Here is a 22,816-nt window from a genome sequence, read left to right on the forward strand (position 1 = left end):
ACAGTCAAACTCTTAATGTTGTGGAAGGATAATAAATTGATTTGAGGAGGATAATAAACCACTTGAGGAGGCAATGTTGTCCTAGCTACCCAAATGTAAGATGTGCACAACATTTGACTACCAAGTCAGCATCTCAGAGCCATCCAGAAGAAACACAGGCAATTGAAATACAAAGATTTGTATCAGAAAAGAAGTGAAACTACCAAGATGACCATCACTAGGAAACTGGTTTTTAAAATGCTGCATCACTTCCATCAGGAGAGGTTTCACTGGCCACTCCTACACCCTCTCCTGGATCTCTGCCCTCGTTGGTCTGTGCTACACTGTTCAAGATAGCAGGCACACTGACCACTTATAATGTGCCCTGCCCCAACTGAGAATGTGCTCTATACACCAGACATCAGAGTTTTAAGCCAAAAACACCTGTTGGGATCCTCTGTGGTCTCCCACATTTTCCTCCCTGGGCTAGCAGCAGAGTCAGCTCCAGCACCATAGCTTCCTCCCACTCCATCTCCAGGGTTTTCCTCCTGCTGGTGTGAGTGGGTATGAGTGGGCATGAATGGGAGTGGGTGGGTGTGCATGCATTGGAGCTGGGGAATTACCTGAGTGGGGAAGGGGCGGATCCTAGCCCCAGCCTCTGTTCTGATTGGGCCCACCATTCCAATTCAGGTTTCAAGAAGATAAGCAAGGAAAGCGATAACAAAACTCACTGGTGGTCTGGGCTTGCGTGGCAGTGCTGGTGATTGTTCAAGCCCATATGGCAATGCTGGTGACCAAGTAGCCTCTTCCCTTACCTCTCTGGTTCTCAGACTCACAGGGGCCTCTGCTCCTTAAGGCTGAGGCTGGGAGACCCTGTGACCCAGCCCTGTGACAGGTGGCAAAGTCTGCAGTGACCAGGTGATTGGGCTGTCGCTATGGTGATGGGGATGGAACCTTTTGCCATCAGCTCCAATTTTCTGCATGGCAGCTCTAATGACAGGATGGTCAGCCCTGCTGAGGCCAGAGGGCATGAGCGCAGAGGCCCTGTTCCTGGTTGCCATAGCAGCCACAGGCCCTCTCTCCAGCTCAGAAGGCCCTGGCAGAAGTCCCCACTCCACACCTGGTCAGAGCAGGAAGTGTTGAGCAGTGACTGAGCCATGGAGAAACAGGTTGGGATGTGAGAGCAACACAGTCACCTGTGGCCTAATTATTCAAAAGCTGTCTCCACACCAGGGGAGAGGACCTTTTCTGCTGAGTCTGTCTAAGAACACTGCCCTCACAGCTCAGCTCAGCTGGAGAGAAGGCTGACCAACACCGAGGACGCGCCTCAGAACCCAGCGATGGTCCTGCTCCTACGACGCCCTGCCTGACACGTCCTTAGCAGGGAAGGTTTCCAGGTGTGGTCCAGAATAGAAGGATTGCCAGCTTTCAGGAGAACAATGAAAAGGAAGAAACTGTAATTGAATCTCAAGCCAGAAAACATCTGGAAGGTGGACCTTAGTCTCCCAGGCCCTGGGCTGGCTGTGACCCTTGGTTGGGAGAAGCCTTGGGATATTGCTGCTTCAGAAACCTTTTGGGGAACGCTGAGGGGGTCCCAGCTCACTTGGGCTGGGTTGGCTGCTGTACAAATGCTGGATGACAGAGCCAGGATGGAGAGCGCCAAGAAGGAAAAGGTAGTTTGCTGCCTCACTGGGTTTTCTAGGAAGTGTTTATTGTGTGTTCCCAACGTTTGGTGGTTTGTTTATCAGGGGCAAGCATTTGTGCCTCAGGATTTGCTTTTATGCATAGGCCCTTTAAGGAAGAGGTGCTGAGGTGAATTGTGGGACACTAACTTTCTTGGCAGAAGATCCGTCTTCCTAGCAGACCGGTCCCTCTCCCCACTGCTTCAGATTCAGCCCTGTGACCTTGAAGTTAGGTCTGGGAAGTGGCCTCTGTTGGTAGAGAGTCTGGGGAGTTAGAGCTGCAGCTAAGGTGCTTGAGGGCATAGGGTCTTATGGGCAGAACCAGCTGCTTAGCCTTGAGACAACACAGGCATCATGATAGGTCCAGCAGCCCACCGTGCCTACAGGAGTCTCTTCTAAGGAACTGAGGGCCCTTGTTCCTGGCAATCAGCAGAGAGCAGCTGTTTTTTTACATGAAAAAAAGAAGAAAAGAAAAATTTATGTATCCTATGAGCACCCTGCTGTCAGAGCAGTGAGCAAAGACACTGGGCTGAGTCAGGGCACACGGGAGAGCACACCAGTGGGGTTGGAGTGGAGAAGACCAGGAGGCCCAGGGCCTAGTCCCTTTCCAGGGTTTTCCTCCTCGTACATCTTTCCTTCATCTGTGAAATGACAAGGTCAGCATAAATACTGGCCTGGTCTTCTGGCAGAGCTAATGGTGTTAGGAGGAAAACAACCAGCCTAAACCAGGGGTCCCTGAACCTCAGGCAACCAGATGGGCCAAGGCTATAACTGAGTTCTGTGTCCGTCACTGGGGCTTTGACTGAGAATCCAAACGTCACTGGGCGTTTGGATGAGAATTCCTGTCTAGAGGAGTTGTGTGGGGCTGCCTGGGCAGAAAGGAGCCATAGCAGAAAGAAGCCACAGCAGAAAGGCTTGGCAACAGTGAAAGGTGGGGCCTGTGGCTTGCTGTGGAGAATCAACACTTTCTCCAACTGAGAAGAGACGGCACTCTGGCACACACGCTTGTGTGCATGTGTGTGCATGTGTATACCAAATCACTCAGTAAAGGCCTAGCAGTGCTATCCCTCAGCTCGCTGCGTTCTCTGGCTTATGCAGGAGCCTGCTGCCTACTGCTGAGCATGCACTCTCAGACTCAGGCTGGCCCACACCCCTTCCCCTTTGTCCCAGGGATTCTGTGCTCTACATGATAAACCATTTCAATTCCAAGGTGTGGGCTGTTGGTCCCAATCCAGAAACCAGTGCTAGCTCCCAATCTCTCTCTCTCTCTTTCTCTTTCTCTCTCTCTCTCTGTGTTTATGTGTCTGACACCCCTGTCAGGAATGAGGATAGAGGGAGAAACCACCTCTAGCATATACTTGGAGGGGCACTAAGTTAAATAATATGCATTTAAGACAAATACTGCAATACAAATTCTATAGAATCAAAATCAATGCAAAGATTTATAATGAACAAAACCCTGGGAATTGCTATCCCTCCCCCAAGCCAGCTTTGGCTCAGCGCAGTGAGCAACACTTTAAAGTTGTCCCCAACAGGTCAGCTGGCTGTATCCACTGCAGACTCCAGGAGGAAAGCACTCTAGTTGATTTGGTGGGAGCTGAAGCTGCTGGTTTCTCTCCCCAACTTCTCCCCTGACTATTCTAACTCTGGTTCTCACCTGTTACCATGTCTCTGTGCAGGCGCGTGTGGCCACCATTTTCAGGGGGTTCCCTATGTGGATATCAGCTCCTACACAGTTTCTAGAGTTTCCTGGGGGAGGCTTGCTCCTCCTGCCATCCCTGTGCCCCTCCAGCCTTAGGCTGTCCAGTGCTCCACCAGGACTGATCCATCCCGCCGTCATGAAGCTCCATCTCTCCATGGCGCCACTTCTGGGTGGCCTGAAACTGAGCCCTGGGAATCCCCTCAGAAGTTTCTGGCTTCCACTTCCTCTCTCATCTGTGGCCCCTCTGCTGGCCCAGAGCCCTGCAGGAAAGATGGGGCGTGATAGCAATACAGTTAGCTTTGCTGAGTAGATTTGGGGAGTGCTTTTCAGGATGAACCCGGGGAAGGTGACACTTGGGGTGTTATAGTCTGCTCTGGCTGCCATAGCAAAATACCACAGATTCAGCAACTTAACCAGTTCTGGAGACTGGAAGTCTGAGATCAGGGTGCCAGCATTGTTTGATAGTTGGGTTCTGGTGAGAGCCCTGTTCCCTGTTTACTGACTCTGCCTTCCCACTGTTTCCAAAGGGGGAGAGAGAGGGTGGGCATGAGAGAGGGAGGGGAAAGGAAGGGAGGTAGCACATTCTGGGCTCTTCCTCTCATGGGAACTCCACCCTCATAACCTCTTCTAACCCTAATCACCTCCCAAAGGTCCTACCTCCCAATATCATCACTCTGAGGGTTAGAGATTTGACATATAAATTGGGGGGGGGGCACAATTCAGAGCATAACAGGGAGCCAGCCTGGGAGAAAATACGTCCCTGTTCATCGCCACCACCCCCCTCCCACCCCTCAGCAACCCCATTGAAGGAGAGGCTCAGAAATGGAACAATGTTGCATCCCTCTGGCAGGCCCCCCAGTTTCCCTTGCGGGACTTGTCACAGTTGTTTCTGGGCCCCAGCAGGAGACACCCCCACCCCTCCCGCTGTGTGGAGACAGCCTGCTGCTATCTCTTGACAGATGTTCAGGATCAAAGCCCCAGGTAGCTCCCAAGCAGGTGCGCTGGGAGCTGAGCCAGTGCAGAGGGCTCCTTTGAGTAGGGAGATGAAACTCCTTATGGGCAGGGCACTGAGTTGATCAGATGTGACTTTGGCTAGTGTGGGGCTGGGCTGCGCCTGCCCACTAGTGGGCCCCTCTCACTGAGGAGCTGCTGACTCTGAGGTCATGCCCTAGCCTCACTGTCCCCACTCTAGAGGGCAGAAATCCATGAGGGGTCTGGCAGGTGATGAGAGCAGAGGCTGCCACACAGCTGCCTGTGTCTGGGCCTCTGGTCCGGAAAGAGCACTAAAATTCTTAGCATGTCCCTGTGGAGGCGTTGGTGTCAGAGGCACCTCAAGGGCAGGAGCAGGCCAAGGAGACCCAGCAGTGAGATGCAACAGCCTTAACAAGATCCCAACCCGGCTGAGCCCAGCCTGCCTCCTGCCTCAGACCCAGAAGGCAGAATGGCAATGAAGAGAGGAACAAAATGCTCTTGGCCTCCTTCCTGCCTTTCTGCAGAACTGCCCCGAAGCCATTGTGAGGCAAGAGACATTAGCATTGTCTTACAGGTAGGCCCTTCCAGGGAAGGTTCTGGCCCTCATTTGGGGGCTGGGTCTCAGGCTTTGGCGGGCGTTCAGGCATGTTCCCCTTGTCCCCAGTCCCTCTGACAGAGAGATAGTCCTGCCCTGACCCCTCCACCTGTATCTTCCCTGTCTCTATCACGGAGTGGGTGTTGATTCTTCTTGTCCCTCTCAGGAGACAGTTCTCTCTCCCTCCCTCCCTCTCTTCCTCCCTCCCTCCCTCCCTCTCCCTCTCCCTCTCCCTTTTCTTCTCCCTCTCCTCTCTCTTTCTCCCCTCACTCTATTTCTCCATTTCTTTTTCTCCTTCTCTGTGTGTTTCTGCCTATCTGTTCCTATTTTTCTGTCTATCTGTCTCTCTCTGCTTCTGTCTGTCACTCTTTTCTCATTTGGGTGCCCATTGAGAAGAGACCCCTCCATTATCTTGGAGGAGAGATGGGGGCGTGATAGCAACGGGGGCTGCACCCTTCCACATCACCCACCTTAGGGAAATGGGTCCCCCTCCTGCTATGCATGTCCCCCCCCCAGACTGTAAGTCTTCTTGCTGCCACTCACTCTGTGGGCCCCTACTCTCCTCAGCCTTGGGGTAAACTCTTGGATGTCCACCAAGGCTGGTGGATAAGGATCCATTTCTTTACTTCTGCTTTTAAGAATCACCCTGTTAGCCTTCTGACCTTAGGTATCTTTTTTTTTAAGGTTTTTTTTTTTCTCTCTCCTTTTTTTTTTTTAAAGATTTATTTATTCATGTATACAAGAACCGGGGTACAGGCCGGATGTGCGGGAGGGTGAGAGAATTCACCAGAGACAGAGTGGGAGGCCCCTGACTTTAGATATCTTATTGTACCATCTCCTACCTGCCTCACCTTTTTCAGGGAAGTAGAATCCTTAGCCAAGTTTCATAAAGGTGCTGTCAGTGCTTTGGCTTGGGGAGAGAGGAAACTTCTGTTCCAGAATTGGATAACTTCCCACTGGCTCAGAGCTGTTTTGCCTTTCAGTAAAGTGTACACATCTGTCTCTGTGGGTCATGGTTGCTCCTTTCTGCACAAGTTGAATTCCTGGCCCAGAGGAAGCCCCTTTCGCTCATGCTTCCTTTGGTCATCGCTGCCAGAAGGTCCTAACTATTGTTCCAAGGGCAAACTTGAGGCTGGTGTTCCTGGACTCTGACCCTCCTGCAGGGGTCTCCCAGGGGCAGCTCAGAAAACACTTGACAGCATGTGCAGACACTGTGCTGGGTGCTGGGGTCCCACCAGCAGCTAAAACTCTCAGGAATGTGGGGTGTTAATAATTGTCCACCTGTTAGTGCACCCTGCTGGACCCTTAGGTGTCGCATTCCAGAATGCGATGGGAACTCTAGACACCAACTGTCAGTGGGAGCACTATGGCTTATTTAAAGCAAAAGAGCAAGAGACTGAGCTCCATGGAGACCACTTCAAAGACAAGAGGTTCTTCATCTGGGACCCAGTTATCTCCGTTTCTTATTTGCCTTGTTTTCCTCATTAATTTTTCTTTCCTTTGGTTGGTCAGGTCTAATAAATTCCCATTTTCTGGGCTTGGGCTCTCTGTGAAAATCTGAAAAGTACCTGAAATATACTGGAAATATACAATGAATTCTTTAGCGCCCCCCCCCCAGGAGGTCATGATAAGGACACTACAAGCCAATTTTGCAAAAGGGTAAGGGATGGGGTTCTAGAAGAGGCCTGCAGCTTCCCTAGCTTGTGGTCTCAGCAGCATGTTCTGTTCTGGTCCACTTACCAAATGTCAACAAAATCACAGATGATTGTTAAAATAGCTCATGAGACTGTGGGCTATACAATAGCTCACCCACTTTAGGATAGTAATTTCAGTTAATTAGAAATGAAGGGTGGGTGTTTCCCTAATGATGTGTCTGCATGTACAAGCATGCACGCATGCACACACACATACAATCACATACAACCACTGATCTATGCATCACTTTGTAATTACTTAGAAACTATATCAACAGTGTGAACACATATTAGCAAGCAGGATGCTGAATTTCCAGTAACTGAGCTTCAATTTGCCTGAGGGAGGGTTTATTGAACACTCAGTGGCAATGCTAAGGGTGGTTTCTGGCACACCTGCAAGTGGGAGCCAACCTTCTCTCCTCCTGAGATCCAGCCTGTTCTGTGGTATACTCACTGCTTCTATGCTAGAAAGAGGCCACACCCCAATCCTGAGTTGCTATCTGCAACCTACTGGGTCTTCACAGGTCACCTATACATCTTCTGGGGTCAGCAGAGTGGGTGATGATAGAGGGATCCTTGAGCACCACGAAATTCCATCTCCATGGCCCAAAAACTTGTGTTGCAAGTAAATCCTCAGGGAGTGGTGTCAGATGCCCCTCCCTGAGACTCCTTGGCAAAGTAAGGTTTATGTGCCAAAACAGGGAGCTTTGCAAGTGATCTTCTGGGTTCACACAGCCTGGCCTTAACCTTGTGCAGAAGGTCAGAAGCACCTTATGCATGAAATTCAAACTTGATCTTTTTGGGAATCGTGTCTACAGACTTCCAAATAAAATCCAAGTCATCAGGACTGAGCTGAGTAGTGACAGCACTAGCATCTTTCTGAAGATGCCATTGTGCTGCCTGGCTTCCTCCTGACACCTGCTCCTGGCCTGGGCCCTGTCCACTGGAAGGAAGATGAGGCAAGAGGCTAAGAGTAGAAGGGAGTGGGCAAACAGAAGTAAGGGGCCGAGAGTATAAAGGGGATGGAGAGGTGGATGTGAGGGCCTGACACTCCTAGTTGATGCTTCGTGGTACTAGGGGTCTCACCCACTGGTTCCTGTACTTCAGCAGGTACAAGCCACTTTGGGAATGTAAGCCCCAGCTGCACTGAGGTGGCGTCCCCCAGATCTGAGGCAGCGAGACACTGGTGAGGTACTGGGATCAGCTGGGGAGGCCTGGAGCTGGGTGAACTCTCGCCTACCCCAGGGAACTGCTCAACACTTCTAGCATGTCTAGGAAGCACAATTATTCAGACTCATCTTTATCCACATGGATACTTTTATGCATCTGGCAACTATGGGATAAAAAGGTTTATGCAGGGCCTCCCCTGGTGGCGCAGCGGTTGAGTGCTGGGCTACGAGGCTGCCTGCAGCCTCTGCAGTGCCGGGTCGTTCCACGGCCGCCGGCGAGGGTACCACAAAAAAAAAAATAAAGTAAGTAAGTAAAAATTAAAAAAAGGTAAATGCCTGGGGCCTCCGCGGTGGTGCAGTGGTTGAGCGTTCAGCTGCGAAGCTGCCCGCAGCCTCTGCAGCACCGGTTCAATCCCCAGCCACTGGGCGAGGGTCCCACATGGCGCGCAGACCTCTTCTGCCGCCTGCTGCTCCCCTCAGCAGTGTACTTAGGTCCTTCTGCCTGCTCTGCTCCCCGCTCTGGCTCTGGTGAATTCTCTCACCCTCCCGTGCTTCTGACTATACCCAGTGCTTGTATAAATAAGTAAATAAATCTTTAAAAAAAAAAAAAAAGGTAAATGTCTGTCCCTATCTGCAGGGTTCCTCACAGCTGCTGAAAGAAATTACCATAAACCTAGTGACTTAAGTTAGCACCTACAGTTCTAGAAGTCAGAGGTCTGAAATGGATCTCATGGGGCTAAAATCAACCAGTTGGCAGGACTGATTCTTTCTGGAGATTCTCAGGGAAAATCCATTTCTTGCTCTTTTCGGCCTGGAGACATCTTGCATTCCTTGGCTTATAGCCTCTTCCTCCATCTTTAAAGTTGGCACCTGCATCCTACCAACCTCTGCTCTCTCCTCACATTTTCTCTGAGGAGAAAATGCTCCCTCTTCCTTCTTCTAAGGACCTTTGTGATAACATTCGGCCTGCTTGATAATCCAGGACAAGCCCCCAGAACGCAATCTTCACTTAATAATCACATATGCCAAGACCTTTTGCCATGTAAGTTCATATTTCACAGGTCTCAAGGACTAATACATCTGCCCACTCTCACCTTGAAGGCCCATCTCAGTGATGAGCACAATCCCTACCACCTCACACTTTGACTACCTGTCCTTGGGGACTTTTCTTTTAGGAGTAGATTCTCCTTATAGTTTGGGAGCAGACTTGGGAGAGATTAGAAGAGAGAACAGGAAACAGAGGGAGGGGTGGAAACAGGTGAGACACTGCCCATCTCAGACGCCAGCATTCTGGGTCTCCCATCTCCTAGCCTTCTGGTGTCCTCGCCTCCTCAATTTCTTGGCCTCCAGGGCATCCTGTTCTCTAGCATCTCCTGGGTCTCCTTGTCTCCTGGATCTGATGCAGGGCAGCAAGGGACACTAAAACTGGCCAAGGATACTCTCTAAATAATTTACCAGTCACTGTCTGAGTTTTTCACCCGTGGGCACAATTTTAAGACTACTCAGGCTCAGGGAACAACAACAATGGGATTTATTTAACAAACCAGGGGAAAAAAGGTTATTGAGGCAGAAAATGGCCTTTACCTTAGCCAAAGCCGTGTCCAGAGTTACTCAGTTCTGTACAAAAGCAGTTAAAATGGCATCTTTTTGCCACTGAGGACACAGAACTCCTCTTCCCAACAATAGGCCACATGTTTAAGATGGTGTTTTTCTGCCACTGTGGACACGCAGCAGCCAGACTATAGGCCAGGTTCCAACTCACAAAAACAGCAATACAACAGGTGATGCTCCATAAACTGTTGAAATGCCTCAACACAACACCAAACATACAATACTCAAAATAATAGTGGCCAAATGACCCTACAAGTGGCCACACTTACAATCTCAACAAGATGCCTGACTCCGGGTGTTCGCCTTTTTTGCCAGGCCACAACTAAATAAAATGCCTGGCTCCCAGGTCTTCCCCTTCTCTGCCAGGCTACAACTCAGTAAGACGCTTGGCTCCCAGGTCTCGGTCTTCTCCACCAGGCCACAACAGCCTTCCCAAAAATTGACATGGTGGGGCCCAAATCCACAAACCCCAAGTACTAAATTACAAAGACTGGCTCTTAAAACATTAAATCACGACAAAAACCTCCTCTCAAGCCCCCTTTTACAGTCACTTATATTACTTATCAGTCGCTCCACCCCACTTTTTAACATTTTCCCTGGGGTTATCTATCCTCCAAGAGACACCACATGTAATAGTCTAAGACTTCAGCCACTGCTTACAGATCTAGTCTCTTGGGTGTTCCCTGGATCTCCAAGCCTCCAAGTCTCCCTGGTATCCTGGATATCCCGGTCATCTGGCCTCCTCAGTTTCCTGGCCTCCTGGGTCATCCATCCAGCCTCTTCATGTCCTGAGTCTCCCAAATCTCCTGGTCTCTGGAATGTTCTGGTTTCTTAGCCTCCTGGTCTTCTAGCCCTGAACTTAGTAGGTATTTGATCAGGGAGTTATATCACTCAATTTATGCTTTTCAAAGATTACTCTGAAGGCAAGAATGGAAACAGAAAACCTAGAGGCCATTCCCATGATCAAGTTGTAAAGATGTTGTTGGGGATGGTGGGGTTAGGGTTATGTAGGGAGAAACCAGACCCACTCTAAAAATTCCAAGCAGAAAGGATAGGGTACAGGAAGTGGGTGCTTGTAAAGATATCCAGAAGGGTGAGGGAGCACAGGCAGGAGTATTGCAGTCTTGGCCTTCACTGCCACTCCCTATAATGCACAGGGAGACCTGGAGACCATACTAGCAGAAAACTGCTTCCTGCTGCCTCTGTCTTGCCATCTTCAGTTCATGAGACTAGGTCATGAGTCCAGGCACTGCAAGCAGTTGTGTTGGTCAAAGCTTAGCGGTCACCTTTCACAGACCTTTCAAATATCACAGAAATGCATTCTGGTGTAGACCCCAGCTCACATTCAGACTTCCTTCCACAAGCCTTTCCATGGTTCTAGAGGACAGGATGGGGGTAAGAATAGATGCTGTGTGCAAAGAAACAAACCTACCACAGAGGAAAGCAGGAAAATAGTTGTTTCCCCAAATGGGCTTGTCAAGAAGGTAGTTGGTGTTGTGGTTTGGTGTGGAGAGGTCAGGGATAGTGCCATCAACATAATAGATGGGCCATGGAATTACTAGGAATACCTAAGGGGTGGACATAGATGGAGGAGAGCAGAGCATTCAGGACTGGGGTGTTGGGCCCTCCCTATGCAGACCTGGGTGCTTCTTCCTTTGTGCTGTGGTTTGAACATTTGAATTCTCCTATTCCTAAACAATTATGAATACATGTAGGCCTCTTAGTCACTGTGGGTACATAGTAGGTCCTCAGCCAGTGTTGCTGAATGAATAAACGAATGGATGAATTCATGTCATTCAATGGACTCTAGGAATACCATAGCAAACACAACTATTCCTGGGTCTTTGTAGGTTGTTCGAGTCTAATGGGAGAGCTGGAAAAACAGTGGTTACAGAAGTCCCCTGTTCTACAGATGTAGGAATCCTAGTTCTAAAAAAGAAAGTTTATAAAAATATATAAGAATGACTGAATATGGTCATTGATGATATTGAGTGATGGAAATGCACTGGGGTCTATTATACTTTTGTCTATATTTAAAATTCTTTATTTTAAAAAGAGAAGAAAGGAAAAGCAGACGAGGCTAGAATGACACAAATTATTCTTATGAGTCCTTATCAGGTCTTTGCATATGTGCATATAACTTGATGTCATATTTGATACCGAATGGCAGTCTTGGTTTCACTTGGCCAATAAAAGGAAATGGTTTGAGAAGGAAAGTAGTTTAATTGGTCAGCAAATGGAGGATGGCAGCAGATGAGTGGGCTGGAATATTGATCCAGAGTCCCAGGGAGTAAGGAGGAAAGCGGGGGTGAGGTGGGGGTGGGGTGGGGGGGATGGGGGGAGGGTGGGCAAGGTTAACATCTTAACCTTGTGACTCAAGTGTTTGGAGATTTTTTAAATATTTTTTACATCATTTTTCATCTTTGTACAATGTATGCATTTTCATCTTGGCTATAGTCCCTGTGAAATTCCCACCACCCATTCACCCGTGAACTGTCACCATGGTCCCCTGTGCTCTTCCCACCCCTGTTTTAATCCTACTCCCTTCTCCCTGCCCGCCCCCGCCCCGCCACAGAATGTCTCTGGTTTATAGTTGCCTGTTGATTTTGATTTTTACTTTATTATAATTAGGTTTTTTCCCCTGATGCCTTAATGGTTGGAGATTTGGGGGAAAATTTAGGTTGGCGCCCCTTGCGGTTGTATCAGCAATTACAGTGTTATTATCTCAGCACAGTGTTTTCCTTGACATCTGAAAACAAGGTTGTTAAGCCTAGATGGTGAATAACGAAATGGGAGAGTTTATCTGGTGAGGCAAAATGGGAGAGAAATATGTTATTACTCTAACATATTTACATGTGCCACCTTGTAAGACCTAGGTATTTATCCTTCCCAGTGGGATCTTTGCTGCAGACACCAGTGACCCTAAGGCCTGCTAATAAGCAATTAGGGAAAGGGAGTTGCACGGAGGTAAAGATGTAGGATTCTCTGCTCCTCTGGGCTTTGACTAGAGGACTTGGTGTGAGGCTCATCTCAAGGGAGTTGAGTCCTAGGGAAAGGAATGGGTGTCCTGTCTCAGCTGTTCTCCCAAGAGGCATGTTTCATGTTCATTGTCAACATGTGTCATGTGCCCTGCTGCAGGGCCTAGTGCCTTATGAAATGAAAATACATTTTGTGTCTGTTTTAGGTCAAGTTCCCAAGTCATTGAACCTGAAATTGGGGTTCTTGAGACAGTGGTTTATTTATTTATTTATTTTTAAAGATTCTTTATTTATTTATACAAGCACTGGGTACAGTCAGAAGCGCGGGAGGGCGAGAGAATTCACCAGTGTCAGAGCAGAGAGCAGAGCAGACAGAATGAAGAAGTACACTGCTAAGGGGAGCAGCGGGCATGGCAGGAGAGGTCTGAGCAGGAGGGTCTGTGGGACCCTCACCCGCTGGCCAGGGATCGAACCAGCACTGCAAAGGCTGCGGGCAGTCTCGCAACCCAGCGTTCAACCGCTGCGCCACCGGGGAGGCCTGAGACAGTGGTTTATTGAGGGAGTGCTCTGAGCAGAATCTGTAAGGAAGGGAACAGAATAGGAGACGGGAAGAAACCAGACTTGAACAAACCTCAGTCTGAGCCCTTGGGGTGCTCTGAAGTGGGAAGAGCGTCAGAGAGCTGCCCTTCCTTGAGGGAAGAGGCCAACCTTTCACAGAATAGCCCCAGACCTAACTGACTGAGGTCCACAGGCAAAGGGACAATCTTCCAGGCATTTCCAGGAAACTCTCAGGAGAAGGGTGCAGCTGTGAGTGAGCAGTTAGCAACCACCACTCAACGCAGCTGCGATCTGGTGTGCCAGCCCCATAGGGCAGGGTATCAGTGATGTGCCCTAAAGCCCATCCTGTGCGTAACCTGGATCTACCTGCCTCTCACACTAAGTTCACTCCATCCAGGCTTCCAGGCTCAGCGTTTCCAAGATTCTAGAACTTACAACTGGCTGTTGAGTTAGATGAACTACAGTTCCTACTTCTACAGTTCTACAGACTATAAATGATCCTCACCCTCTCCCCATCCCATCCTTTCTAGAGCCCTTCCCCTTTGGACTGCATTACTGAGTGGCTCACCTCATGGAGTGACCATGACTGAACCCAACCTTTTCTTGTCAGGCAGTGGCTGCTCTAAACTGTCTATTTACACAGGAGTACCAAGTGACACCCCAGTGGATCATCTGTGTGCAAATCATGTGCTTTCCTGCTTTATTCTGTAGCAGCAGTCCTGTCTCTGTGTCATGGGCTAACTGCCACCTGGCCACACTGTTCTCCTTATGCCAGCATCGTTCCGCTTTTCTCTGCCTCTCTGGCTATGGGCATAAGAAGCACAGAGAGCCAATTGTAGCTTCAGTTTAGTGGGACTCCTCCTGCATCCCCTGGTGGAAGTGTCCCCCTCCTCAGAGAACCAGGACCTACAAGACCTGAAGTGTGGGTACAGGAAGAGCAAAGTCCCCAGCTGTGTGGTCGGTAGTGATAAAGGCACTTTGTTTCCCACATCCATATGTTTTACCTTCTAGGGACACAGCCTCATGCAGTGGCTATTGATCCCTTTTCAAATGGTGCCATCCTCAAACAGCTCAGCTGTGCCTTCCACAAGCTGTTCCCCCAATCCTGCAGGCTGGCAGCTCAGGTGGGAGGACTGGGTTGAATGGTCATGCGCTAATGGCCAAGCCTCCTTGTCAAAAGTGGGTCTGTTATCAGAGGTGATGTTGTGGGGAACACAAATAGTAGATGCAATATTCTGTGATTTCTTGGTTAGTGGGACCGACTGAGACACTGAAGGTAGGAAAGGCTAATCTGTACTTGGAATATATGTCATTCCTGATCATGATGAGTCACCTCTTCCAGAGTGGAAAGGGTCCAATGCAGTCATTTTATCACCAGATATTAGCGATGGGTCTCCTGGAGAGGAATGGAATCTTACCAGGGGGTTGGCATTGGTCCCTAACACTGGCAGGTCATAGATTTGACTAGGTCAGCTTTGGGGAGAGGAGTCCTGTGCTTTGGGGCACAGGCATAGCTTCCATCTTGGCTACAATGGCTATTTGCTTATGAGGACACCTATGCAAGCACTGGACTGATGTTGGAGGTTGCCCCACCCACTTGGCTATTTATTGCCTCTTCTGTAGCAGTGGCAGCTGACTGTCATTGACTCCTCACGTGTGCCCACGCACATAGATTCACCGCGGCACCTCTTTCCCTTCCCATTCCTTGTCCCAGTCCTCTTATCTTGCTCTTTATGGGATGCTGAACAGTTGAACTGTTCTCTACTGCCAACAGTTCTGTGTATATCTTTACCATTTTCTCTCCACGAAAGTGAATAACTGGGTTCACTGCTCTAAATTCTGACTAGTGAGAGATTTCTCCTCACTTGTCTTTGAGGCCACCCCCGGGGACTGTAGTGCAGTAAAAATCCATCTTCAGTTTACATCAACACACCAAAGTGACCCATTCATGAACCAAGTATGGTGGGCATTGGCCCATTTCTGGCAGCTGTGCAAAGGAAAGCCCCCACCACGAGCCTCCATGTGTGCCAGGGGTAGCAGTACAAGAGCAGTAGGTGACAGGCAGGTCTGGGTCACCTGTTCCTAGCTGACCTGTGATCCCCACCTGCTCAAGCCTGTGAGCTTGATTGCAGACACACCGCTTCCGAAATCTTCTGGTGGATGGTTGCTGGGCCTGCCTGAGTAGATGATTTAATGGGTCTGACAGCACCAGCTCATAGAAAGTTCTGGCTACGTGGTCATTCAGGTGCTCTATGAGGGTCCAGGAGTGTCATGCCAGGAGCTGCAAGTGGTATTTGGCTTTCTGCTGCAGATGGCCTGACCTTGGTCCAGAACCTGGGGTTCTGGTCTGTGACTCCCCTCTTGGAGTTTACACATTCCACAGACCCAAGGTTCGGAGTTGATTGTGGACCAGATACGGAGCCCTTTCTTTCTCTGGCTTCACTTACACTATCAGTTTTCTGCTTCATACAATAAACAGGCTGGAGTAGTAGTGTCAAGTATGGAACATGCCTCCTCCAAAACCCGAAGTGTTCTATTAAGAGTCATGCAAGTTTCCTTGTGAGAAACAGGGTATAATCATTTGTTCCTTACTTTAAGCAATATCCTGCATTCCAGACCACTGGATGCCTAAAAGTGTCACTGATAGGTCAGATTTCTGAATGTTTTTCTAGAGTGTATGCATCTCACTAGGACATTCATGGTACCTGGCCCCTTCTTGCCCAATAGATCAACTAGGTTCATGTTATTAATATAAGGAAACAATGTAATGTTCTGTGGAGTGTCCAAATGGTTCTGGTCTCTTGGGACCACACTGTGCACAGAATGGGGAGCTCTCATTGCTGTGGAACAAGACTGTTTCGTCTACTTAATGTCTCTTAAAGCATTTGTTAAGACTTGCCAGGGCCAGAAGTTACATGTTCACTCCACATTTTAAGTAGAACTGGCTAGGGGGCCTCCCTGGTGGTGCAAGGGGTTAAGCACAGCACTATGAAGGTATCCCCAGCTTCTGCAGCACGAGTTCCATCTCTGGCCAGCCAAGGAGCTACCCACATGGCGCAGCAGACCTTTCCTGACTTGCCTGCTGCTCCCCTCAGCAGTGTATTTCAGTAGATCTGCCTGTTCTGCTTCCCACTCTGTCTCTGGTGAATCCTCTCACCCCCACCCCCCACCCCTGGCACCTCTGTCCTGTACCCCAGTCCTGTAGGCATAAATAAATAAATCTTTAAAAAAAATACAAAAAAAATCTAGCTAGGATTGGTATTCTTGTTAAGGGAAGAGGAGTCTGACATCTATTAATATTTCTTCCATTTTATCCAGCTGATCAAGTATTTCCATGTCTTCCCCAGTCAATTTTGCTAATTGATATTATCTTGAAAATCATTCATTTTCTCTAGATTTTTACAATTTATTGAAGAAATTCTTCTATGTAGTTCTTATAAGGCTTTTCAAGCTCCTGTAATCTATGATTATGTCATTTTCTTACTCCCAAAATTGCCTGTTGGGTTTTCTTTTAACTTTGGTTAGACCAAGTGTTTGCTATTTTGTAGGTCTTTTGAAAGATCTGGGTTTGGGAGTTGCTAGTCAAGATAACTGCTGTTTTTGTTGGTGTGTTTTTCATGTAACTTAATTCTGCTTTCATGATTATTGATTCCTTTATTTGAATTTTCTTAGGTTTACTTTATCATTTGCATGTTGGGTTTTTCAGCATCTTGAAAGGAATGCTTTGCTCATTGATTTTCCATTTATTTTTTCATAAATGTCTTTAAGGATGTGAATATAGCTTTGGCTTTTATCCATACTTTTTATATTCAGTATACTCTTGATTACTCAAATAAAGGGTCTTGAACCCAATTAAGATTTCCTCTTTAGCCTAACTGCCCTTTACAATAGCCCATTTGCTGGGCATGCCCTCTGTGCACATTAAGTTCAAGCCACTCCGAATTTCTGTTTTTCCAAATCGCTCTGAAGTTGTCCTGCTGGCCCTCTTTCTGGAACATCCTTCTCTTCTTGATCAGTTCCTTCCTACTCACACAACAAGCGCTGCAGGAAGGAGACTTGAGAAACCTTATCTGATGCTTCCAGAAACCGCCCCCCCAAGTCTCTTCCTTGCTTCCCCCAAACTCTGTAACGTTGCCGATATCAGTCTGCATTAGTTGTTTGTTTGTCTCTTCTGCTAGATTATGAACTCCTTGGGAACTGAAAACCAGTCAACTGCATGACTGAGCACAAATTAAGTACTTAATAAATGTTAAATAGGTGAATGATCCAACCACCCCCCACACCCACACCCACACACTTCTATTTTTGGTCTTTATGCTATCATTCTGAGTGTTAATTAGGGCAAATTAATTGCTGTGACCAATATGCCAAAACATGAAATGGGTCTACGTAGTAGAACTGTGTTTTTCACTTATCTAACAGTCAAATGTAAGTGTCAGCTGGCTCAGAGTTTCTCCATATAGTAATTTAAGATTCCAGGCATCTTGTATTTCACGGCTCCACCCACATCCCAAAGCCTCATCATCACCGGCGTGTAGCCCACAGGAAGGAGAGAAACTTGGGAGAGTCACTTTCTTCTTAAAGCCTGGCCCTGGAAATGGCAGGTGCCATTTCCAAGGATTACAAGGATTACAAATTCCAAGGATTACAACTCAAACTAAAGGAATAGAGTACAACTGGCCAGGAATACACTGGGCATTATTATCTCAATGGGGAAACAGGATGTGAATTTTGGCCCACTGCTGGCAAATTCTGCCACACCTTGTCCTCCAGCCACCACACACTCACACACAGTTTGAACATATGCTCACCCCTCCCCAAAGATGATGCCCAAGATCCTATGCTTTCCCTGCTCACGCAACTCTGCCAGGCATCAGCAATGCTGCTTGCGAGCCCATCGGTTGTGCACCAAAGCTGAGTTACCTGTCTGTCCTTCTCACTCATTGTTCATAGGGGACTGTGGACAGGGTGTCTGTAACAAGAACTCCCATTTGGAAAGAGAAGAAGGGAAAACAGAAATTGCATCTGTAGTGACAGTGAAATCTCACCCAGCAGGAACTGGGAAGATGATGCTCTGGCGGGCCCAGGCCCCGTCTTCCCTCCACACAGCCTCAGGCCCACTGTGGGAGACACCACCTTCCAAGAGTAATACCATTTCACAGCTTCCCTCTGATAGCATTTGGAATATTATTTTAGGGGTTGAACAATTTCAGGCTTTCTCAGGCTTTGCTTATGGGGCTTGGCAATCAATACAACTCCTCAAAAAACTTAGATGCCTCATCTATTGCTCACAGGCAAGTAGTGGCTTCAGCTCAGCCAAAGCTCTCTCCTTGACATGGTTTTTCTATCTACTTCATTTCTTTCTTCTTAGTCTCTATCCCCTTCTTAACTCAGTGGCAGGGGCTCTGAGTCACCTGACAGCCCAAGTCACAACGAGAAGGCTACGATCGAGTTCATCTTTCCCACAAGGCTGAGTCCCTGTGTTTGCTGAGATGACTGAATGGAACTTCCTACACCTTTTTCAGGCCTATCTCTAATTTGGGCAGCTTCTGGAAGTGGTTATCTTCCCTAACTTTGACTGTAGGATGCATCTATTTGCACAGGGTCTAGAACTGTGCAACGCACCTGCTGGCAAATATTGTTGAATGGGTGAATGAACAAATGTGGAAGTGTGCCCACTGGGTGGTCCTTCCATTTGGGGAAGTGAAAAACCTCCTCAGTGAAGAATTCTATGTCCAGCGAATAATTCTGTCAGTCATTCTCTTGTTGTTATTGGGGTCAAATATGTAAAACATAAACTTTTAGGCTTAACCACTTTTTAAAACGGACCAGTCAGCATTAACTACATTTACAGTATTGTGTAACTATCACCACCTTGCCACTATGTTTTCGTCACCTGCTTTCTAAAACTTTTTATTTAGCTCAGTTACTGAGCTTCTAATAAGCTTCTAATAAGCTTCCTCCCCTCCTCGTCTCCGTGGAAGCCACTATGTTACTTTCTGTACCTATGAATTTGCCTATTTTGGTATTTTATAAGAGTGGAATCAGACCACATTTGTTCTTTTGTGCCTGACTTATTTCACTTAGGATAATGTTTTTAAGCTTCACCCAGTTGTAGTGTGTCAGAACTCCCTTTTAATAGTTGAATAATACTCCAGTGTATGCGTATACTACATTTTCTTTATCCATTTATCTGTTCATGGAAAATTAGATCATTTCTGCCTTGGGTTACTGTGAATAATATAACAATACTTGTTATTTTCTGGGTGTTTTTTTTTTTAAATGCAACCATCCTAGTAGCTTTGAAGGTGTATCTCATTGCACTTTTGATTTGCATCTCTTTCATGACAACTATGTTATTGGGTACTATATATTTTTATATTGGGTTATTTGTTGTTTTGTTGTTGGGTTTAGAAGTTCTTTATATTAAGCCCTTATCAGATAAATTATTTGCAATATCTTCTCCCATCCTGTGATTGTCTTTTACATATTCTTGATGGTGGCTTTTATGTACAATTTTTAAAATTTTGATGAAGTCCAAATTATCTACTTTTTCTTCTGTTGCTTGTGCTTTTAGGAAAAAGCATTTCAAAATTCAAGCTCCTGAATATTTTGGCCCTATGATTTCTTCTAAGAATTTTATAGTCTTATATCATTCCACTCTCTTATGGTCTCCATGTTTCTAGTAAGAAACAAAGGCAAGCTCTATGCTGAGTTTTCCGGCCCAATAGATCAACCAAAATGTACAACCCACTGTGCACCAGTCAGCTGTTTTAGGAACATGGGCACCATCCCCATGGCTATGGCTTGGAATGAGGATGGTAGCTGGTTCATGCAAACTGTTCACGTACAACCCACCCGGAGTTTCTTCTTTCATCATACAACCCCTTGTTTTCTGTAAATGTCCAATCAGATACCCAAGTTTCAAAATAGTTTATTTTGATCTTTTCCCCATAGTTAAATGGTTGTTTTGGTAGAAGAACTAACCCCTGGAGCTTCCTATTCCACTTTCTGGGATGTCATCCCCTAGTAATTTTCTTTCCAGACAATAAGCCTTGATTTATAGCAACTCTAGCATCAGAGAGGCTGTGTCATCTGCATTGTAGGCCACCCAAAGCTCTGGGGCTATAGCCTGTCTAAAGTCAAACTCCCACCTCTGTGCCTGTTGATTATTTTCAGGGTGTTGTAATGAAACAGGCAGGTACCACCTAGATGCTAACCTCTAAACCAGGTGCTAAAGCACTCTTTCATAGCAAAAATAGCTAGCTACAAGTTATTGAATAATTTGTATTGCCAAGAGTCTTATTTGCATTATTCCAGTGGATCCTCTCAATGGCCTTGTGAAGCAGGTAAAATGTCACCTCCACATTAGTGATGGGAAAAATGTGACCAAGAATCATTAAGGGACTTTCCCAAGTCCTCCAGTGAGTAAATGCACTGCAGCTGGCTACCCCATCCTCATACATTGCCGCAGTGTTATCCCCTGCATGGGATCCTGAATGTACCCCTCTTTCCTTCCCCTTCCAGTCAATGTGCAGGTCAGGAATACTCCCTGTTCCCTCATCCATACTCTGCCCCTATCCTTCCAAAGCCATGGCTTCTAGATGTCACCCCTTGACACGCAGCCCCAGCCCTCCTGCCTCACCTCTGTCAGAGGCAAACACCAGACAGAGCAGGCCCTGGTGGCTGACGCTGCTCCCACCCCTACTTGTGGAAGCTGGGACTCTGCACATCTCCAGCATGGAGACAGCTTCAGAGACTCTTTCCTGACCCCCAGCATCTGCTGGGTCTCAAAAAACACTCCCTTCCCCATCTCTTCAGGAAGACTAAACTGTCAGTGCTCCTGGAGTCAGGCCGACCTGGGGATGACTCCTGCCAAGTCACTTCTGGGCTGTGGTGTCTTAGCGGCCCTTTAATTCCATGAGTTTTGGTTTCCCCACATATAAAGTGAGAGCCCTGAGCTCAGAGGGCAGTTGTGACCCACATAAAGTATCTGGCATAGGGCCTCCCCTGTGGCGCAGCGGTTGAGCGCTGGGTTGCGAAGCTGCCCTCAGCCTCTGCAGCGCCTATTCGACCCCCGGCTGCTCCCCGGGCCACCAGAGGAGGGTCCCACATGGCGCACAGACCTGCGCAGACCTCTCCTGCCATGCACACCTCTCAGCAGTGTACTTCGGTCCTTCTGCCTGCTCTGTTCCCTGCTCTGCTCCCCGCTCTGGCTCCCAGTGAATTTTCTCACCCTCCTGCGCTTCTGACTGTATCCAGTGCTTGTATAAATAAATAAATAAATCTTTAAAAATAATAATAAAATAAAGTATCTGGCATAGCGGCTGGCATGTAGAGGCATTGGATACACAGATAATGAGCTGTGTTTTTGTGACCCCCATACACTCTGTTGTCTCTTGGCTCTTCTCTCCCTTGCCTCTCCTCCTGGTTGTGCTGCCTGACCCGCTCCCACCACCAGGTCCCTTACAGGAGGCCACAAGGGCACAGCAGGTCTCTAGTCCTCCTGGCTTAAGAAAACATTTGCAACACACTGCTGACCTTCAGCCCAAGTTGCATAAGTGCAGCAATTGCCACCTTGGTGCCAGCTGGTGCTGAGGACAGTCAGGGCATGGGCCCTTGAGGGAGGAGCTGGTGGTCTGTCTCCTTTGTTCCCTGGCCTCACTTTCCTTCCTAGTGGAATACAGGATGTACAACTTGACCCATTTAACTGTGAGCCCCCATCCTTCCAGGTCTGGGCCTCTATGCAAAAATAGCAGATGAAATTCAACCTTTTTCCTTTTTACTTGATTTTGCTTTTTTAAATTTTAACTTATTTTTTTAAAGATTTACTTTATTATGCATACAAGAACTGGGACACAGGCCGGAAGTGTGGGGGGTGAGAGGATTCACCAGGGACAGACTGGGGAACAGAACAGGCAGACTGACTGAAATACACTGCTGAGGTGAGCAGTGGGCGAGTCAGGAGAGGTCTGCTGAGCCAGGTGGGCAGCCCTCTGGCCATCTGGGGATTTGCGATGGCTGTGGATAGCGTCACAGATTGCGTCTTAACCCCTTGCGCCACCAGGGAGGCACCAATTTTAACTTATTTTTAACTGTTGCTCCACTAATGCACATTTATTGCAGAAAAATGTAGGAAATACAGATGAAAAAGAAAGTAAATTAAAGTCACTCATTTCTACTGTCAGGATAATTGCTCTTACCACTTTGTGTATATTATACATAAGTAAATGGATCATACTGTGTTTTATAACTTTTTTTACCTCTGTATTAATCATCTATTGCTGTGTAAAAAATTACCTCAAAACTAGTGGCTTAGAACATAAAACCTTAGGAATCCAGGAGAAGCTCAGTGGTGACCCTGGCTTGGTGTCCCTCTGAGGCTGCAGACAAGGTATCTGCTGGGGCTGTGTCACCTGCAGGCCCCGCGGAGGTTAGTGTGTCTGCTGCCAAGGTGGCTCATTCACAAGCCTGCCAGGCTAGGACTGCCCATCTGCCAGGAGGTTCCAGTTTTTCCTTGTCGACCTCCCCATAGGACCCAGGCCAGAAGTGTGGGGGGATCTGTCTTCCCTCAGAGGGAAGACTCCATAATGTCTTTGATGGTCTAGCCTCAAAAGTCCAACCTATAATTTCGGCAATGTCCTACTAGTTAGACAGGCTAGACTGCTCAGCATGGGCAGTGATGATATAAGGGGGTGAACACCAGAAGGCAGGGCACCTCTTGGAAGGTAACCATCACATTCTCTTTAAACAAGATGTCCTGGACATCTGTCCATATCAATAGAAGTAGATCAATCTTGTAATTTTTAATGACTACATATAAATGTAGCACAGTTTATTTAATTGATTCCCTATTGTTGAAGTGCAGCTGCTTCT

General features: G+C 47.6%; 1 protein-coding gene across 3 annotated transcripts in view; it reads left to right on the top strand.

Moving 5' to 3' along the window:
* Positions 1-1,607: 1,607 nt before the first annotated feature.
* The window catches only part of GCK (glucokinase), a gene marked incomplete at both ends in the record, with an annotated part of 35,354 nt that continues 14,145 nt past the window's right edge, over positions 1,608-22,816 (top strand). For all 3 annotated transcript variants that reach the window (XM_084247075.1, XM_084247074.1, XM_084247076.1), the window contains one exon: positions 1,608-1,652. In XM_084247075.1, the coding sequence (XP_084103201.1) occupies positions 1,608-1,652 (45 nt within the window). The remainder of the gene's footprint in view (positions 1,653-22,816) is intronic.

This window comes from Talpa europaea (assembly GCF_964194135.1).
Source record: "Talpa europaea genome assembly, chromosome: 11".
Classification (NCBI taxonomy): Eukaryota; Metazoa; Chordata; class Mammalia; order Eulipotyphla; family Talpidae; genus Talpa; species Talpa europaea.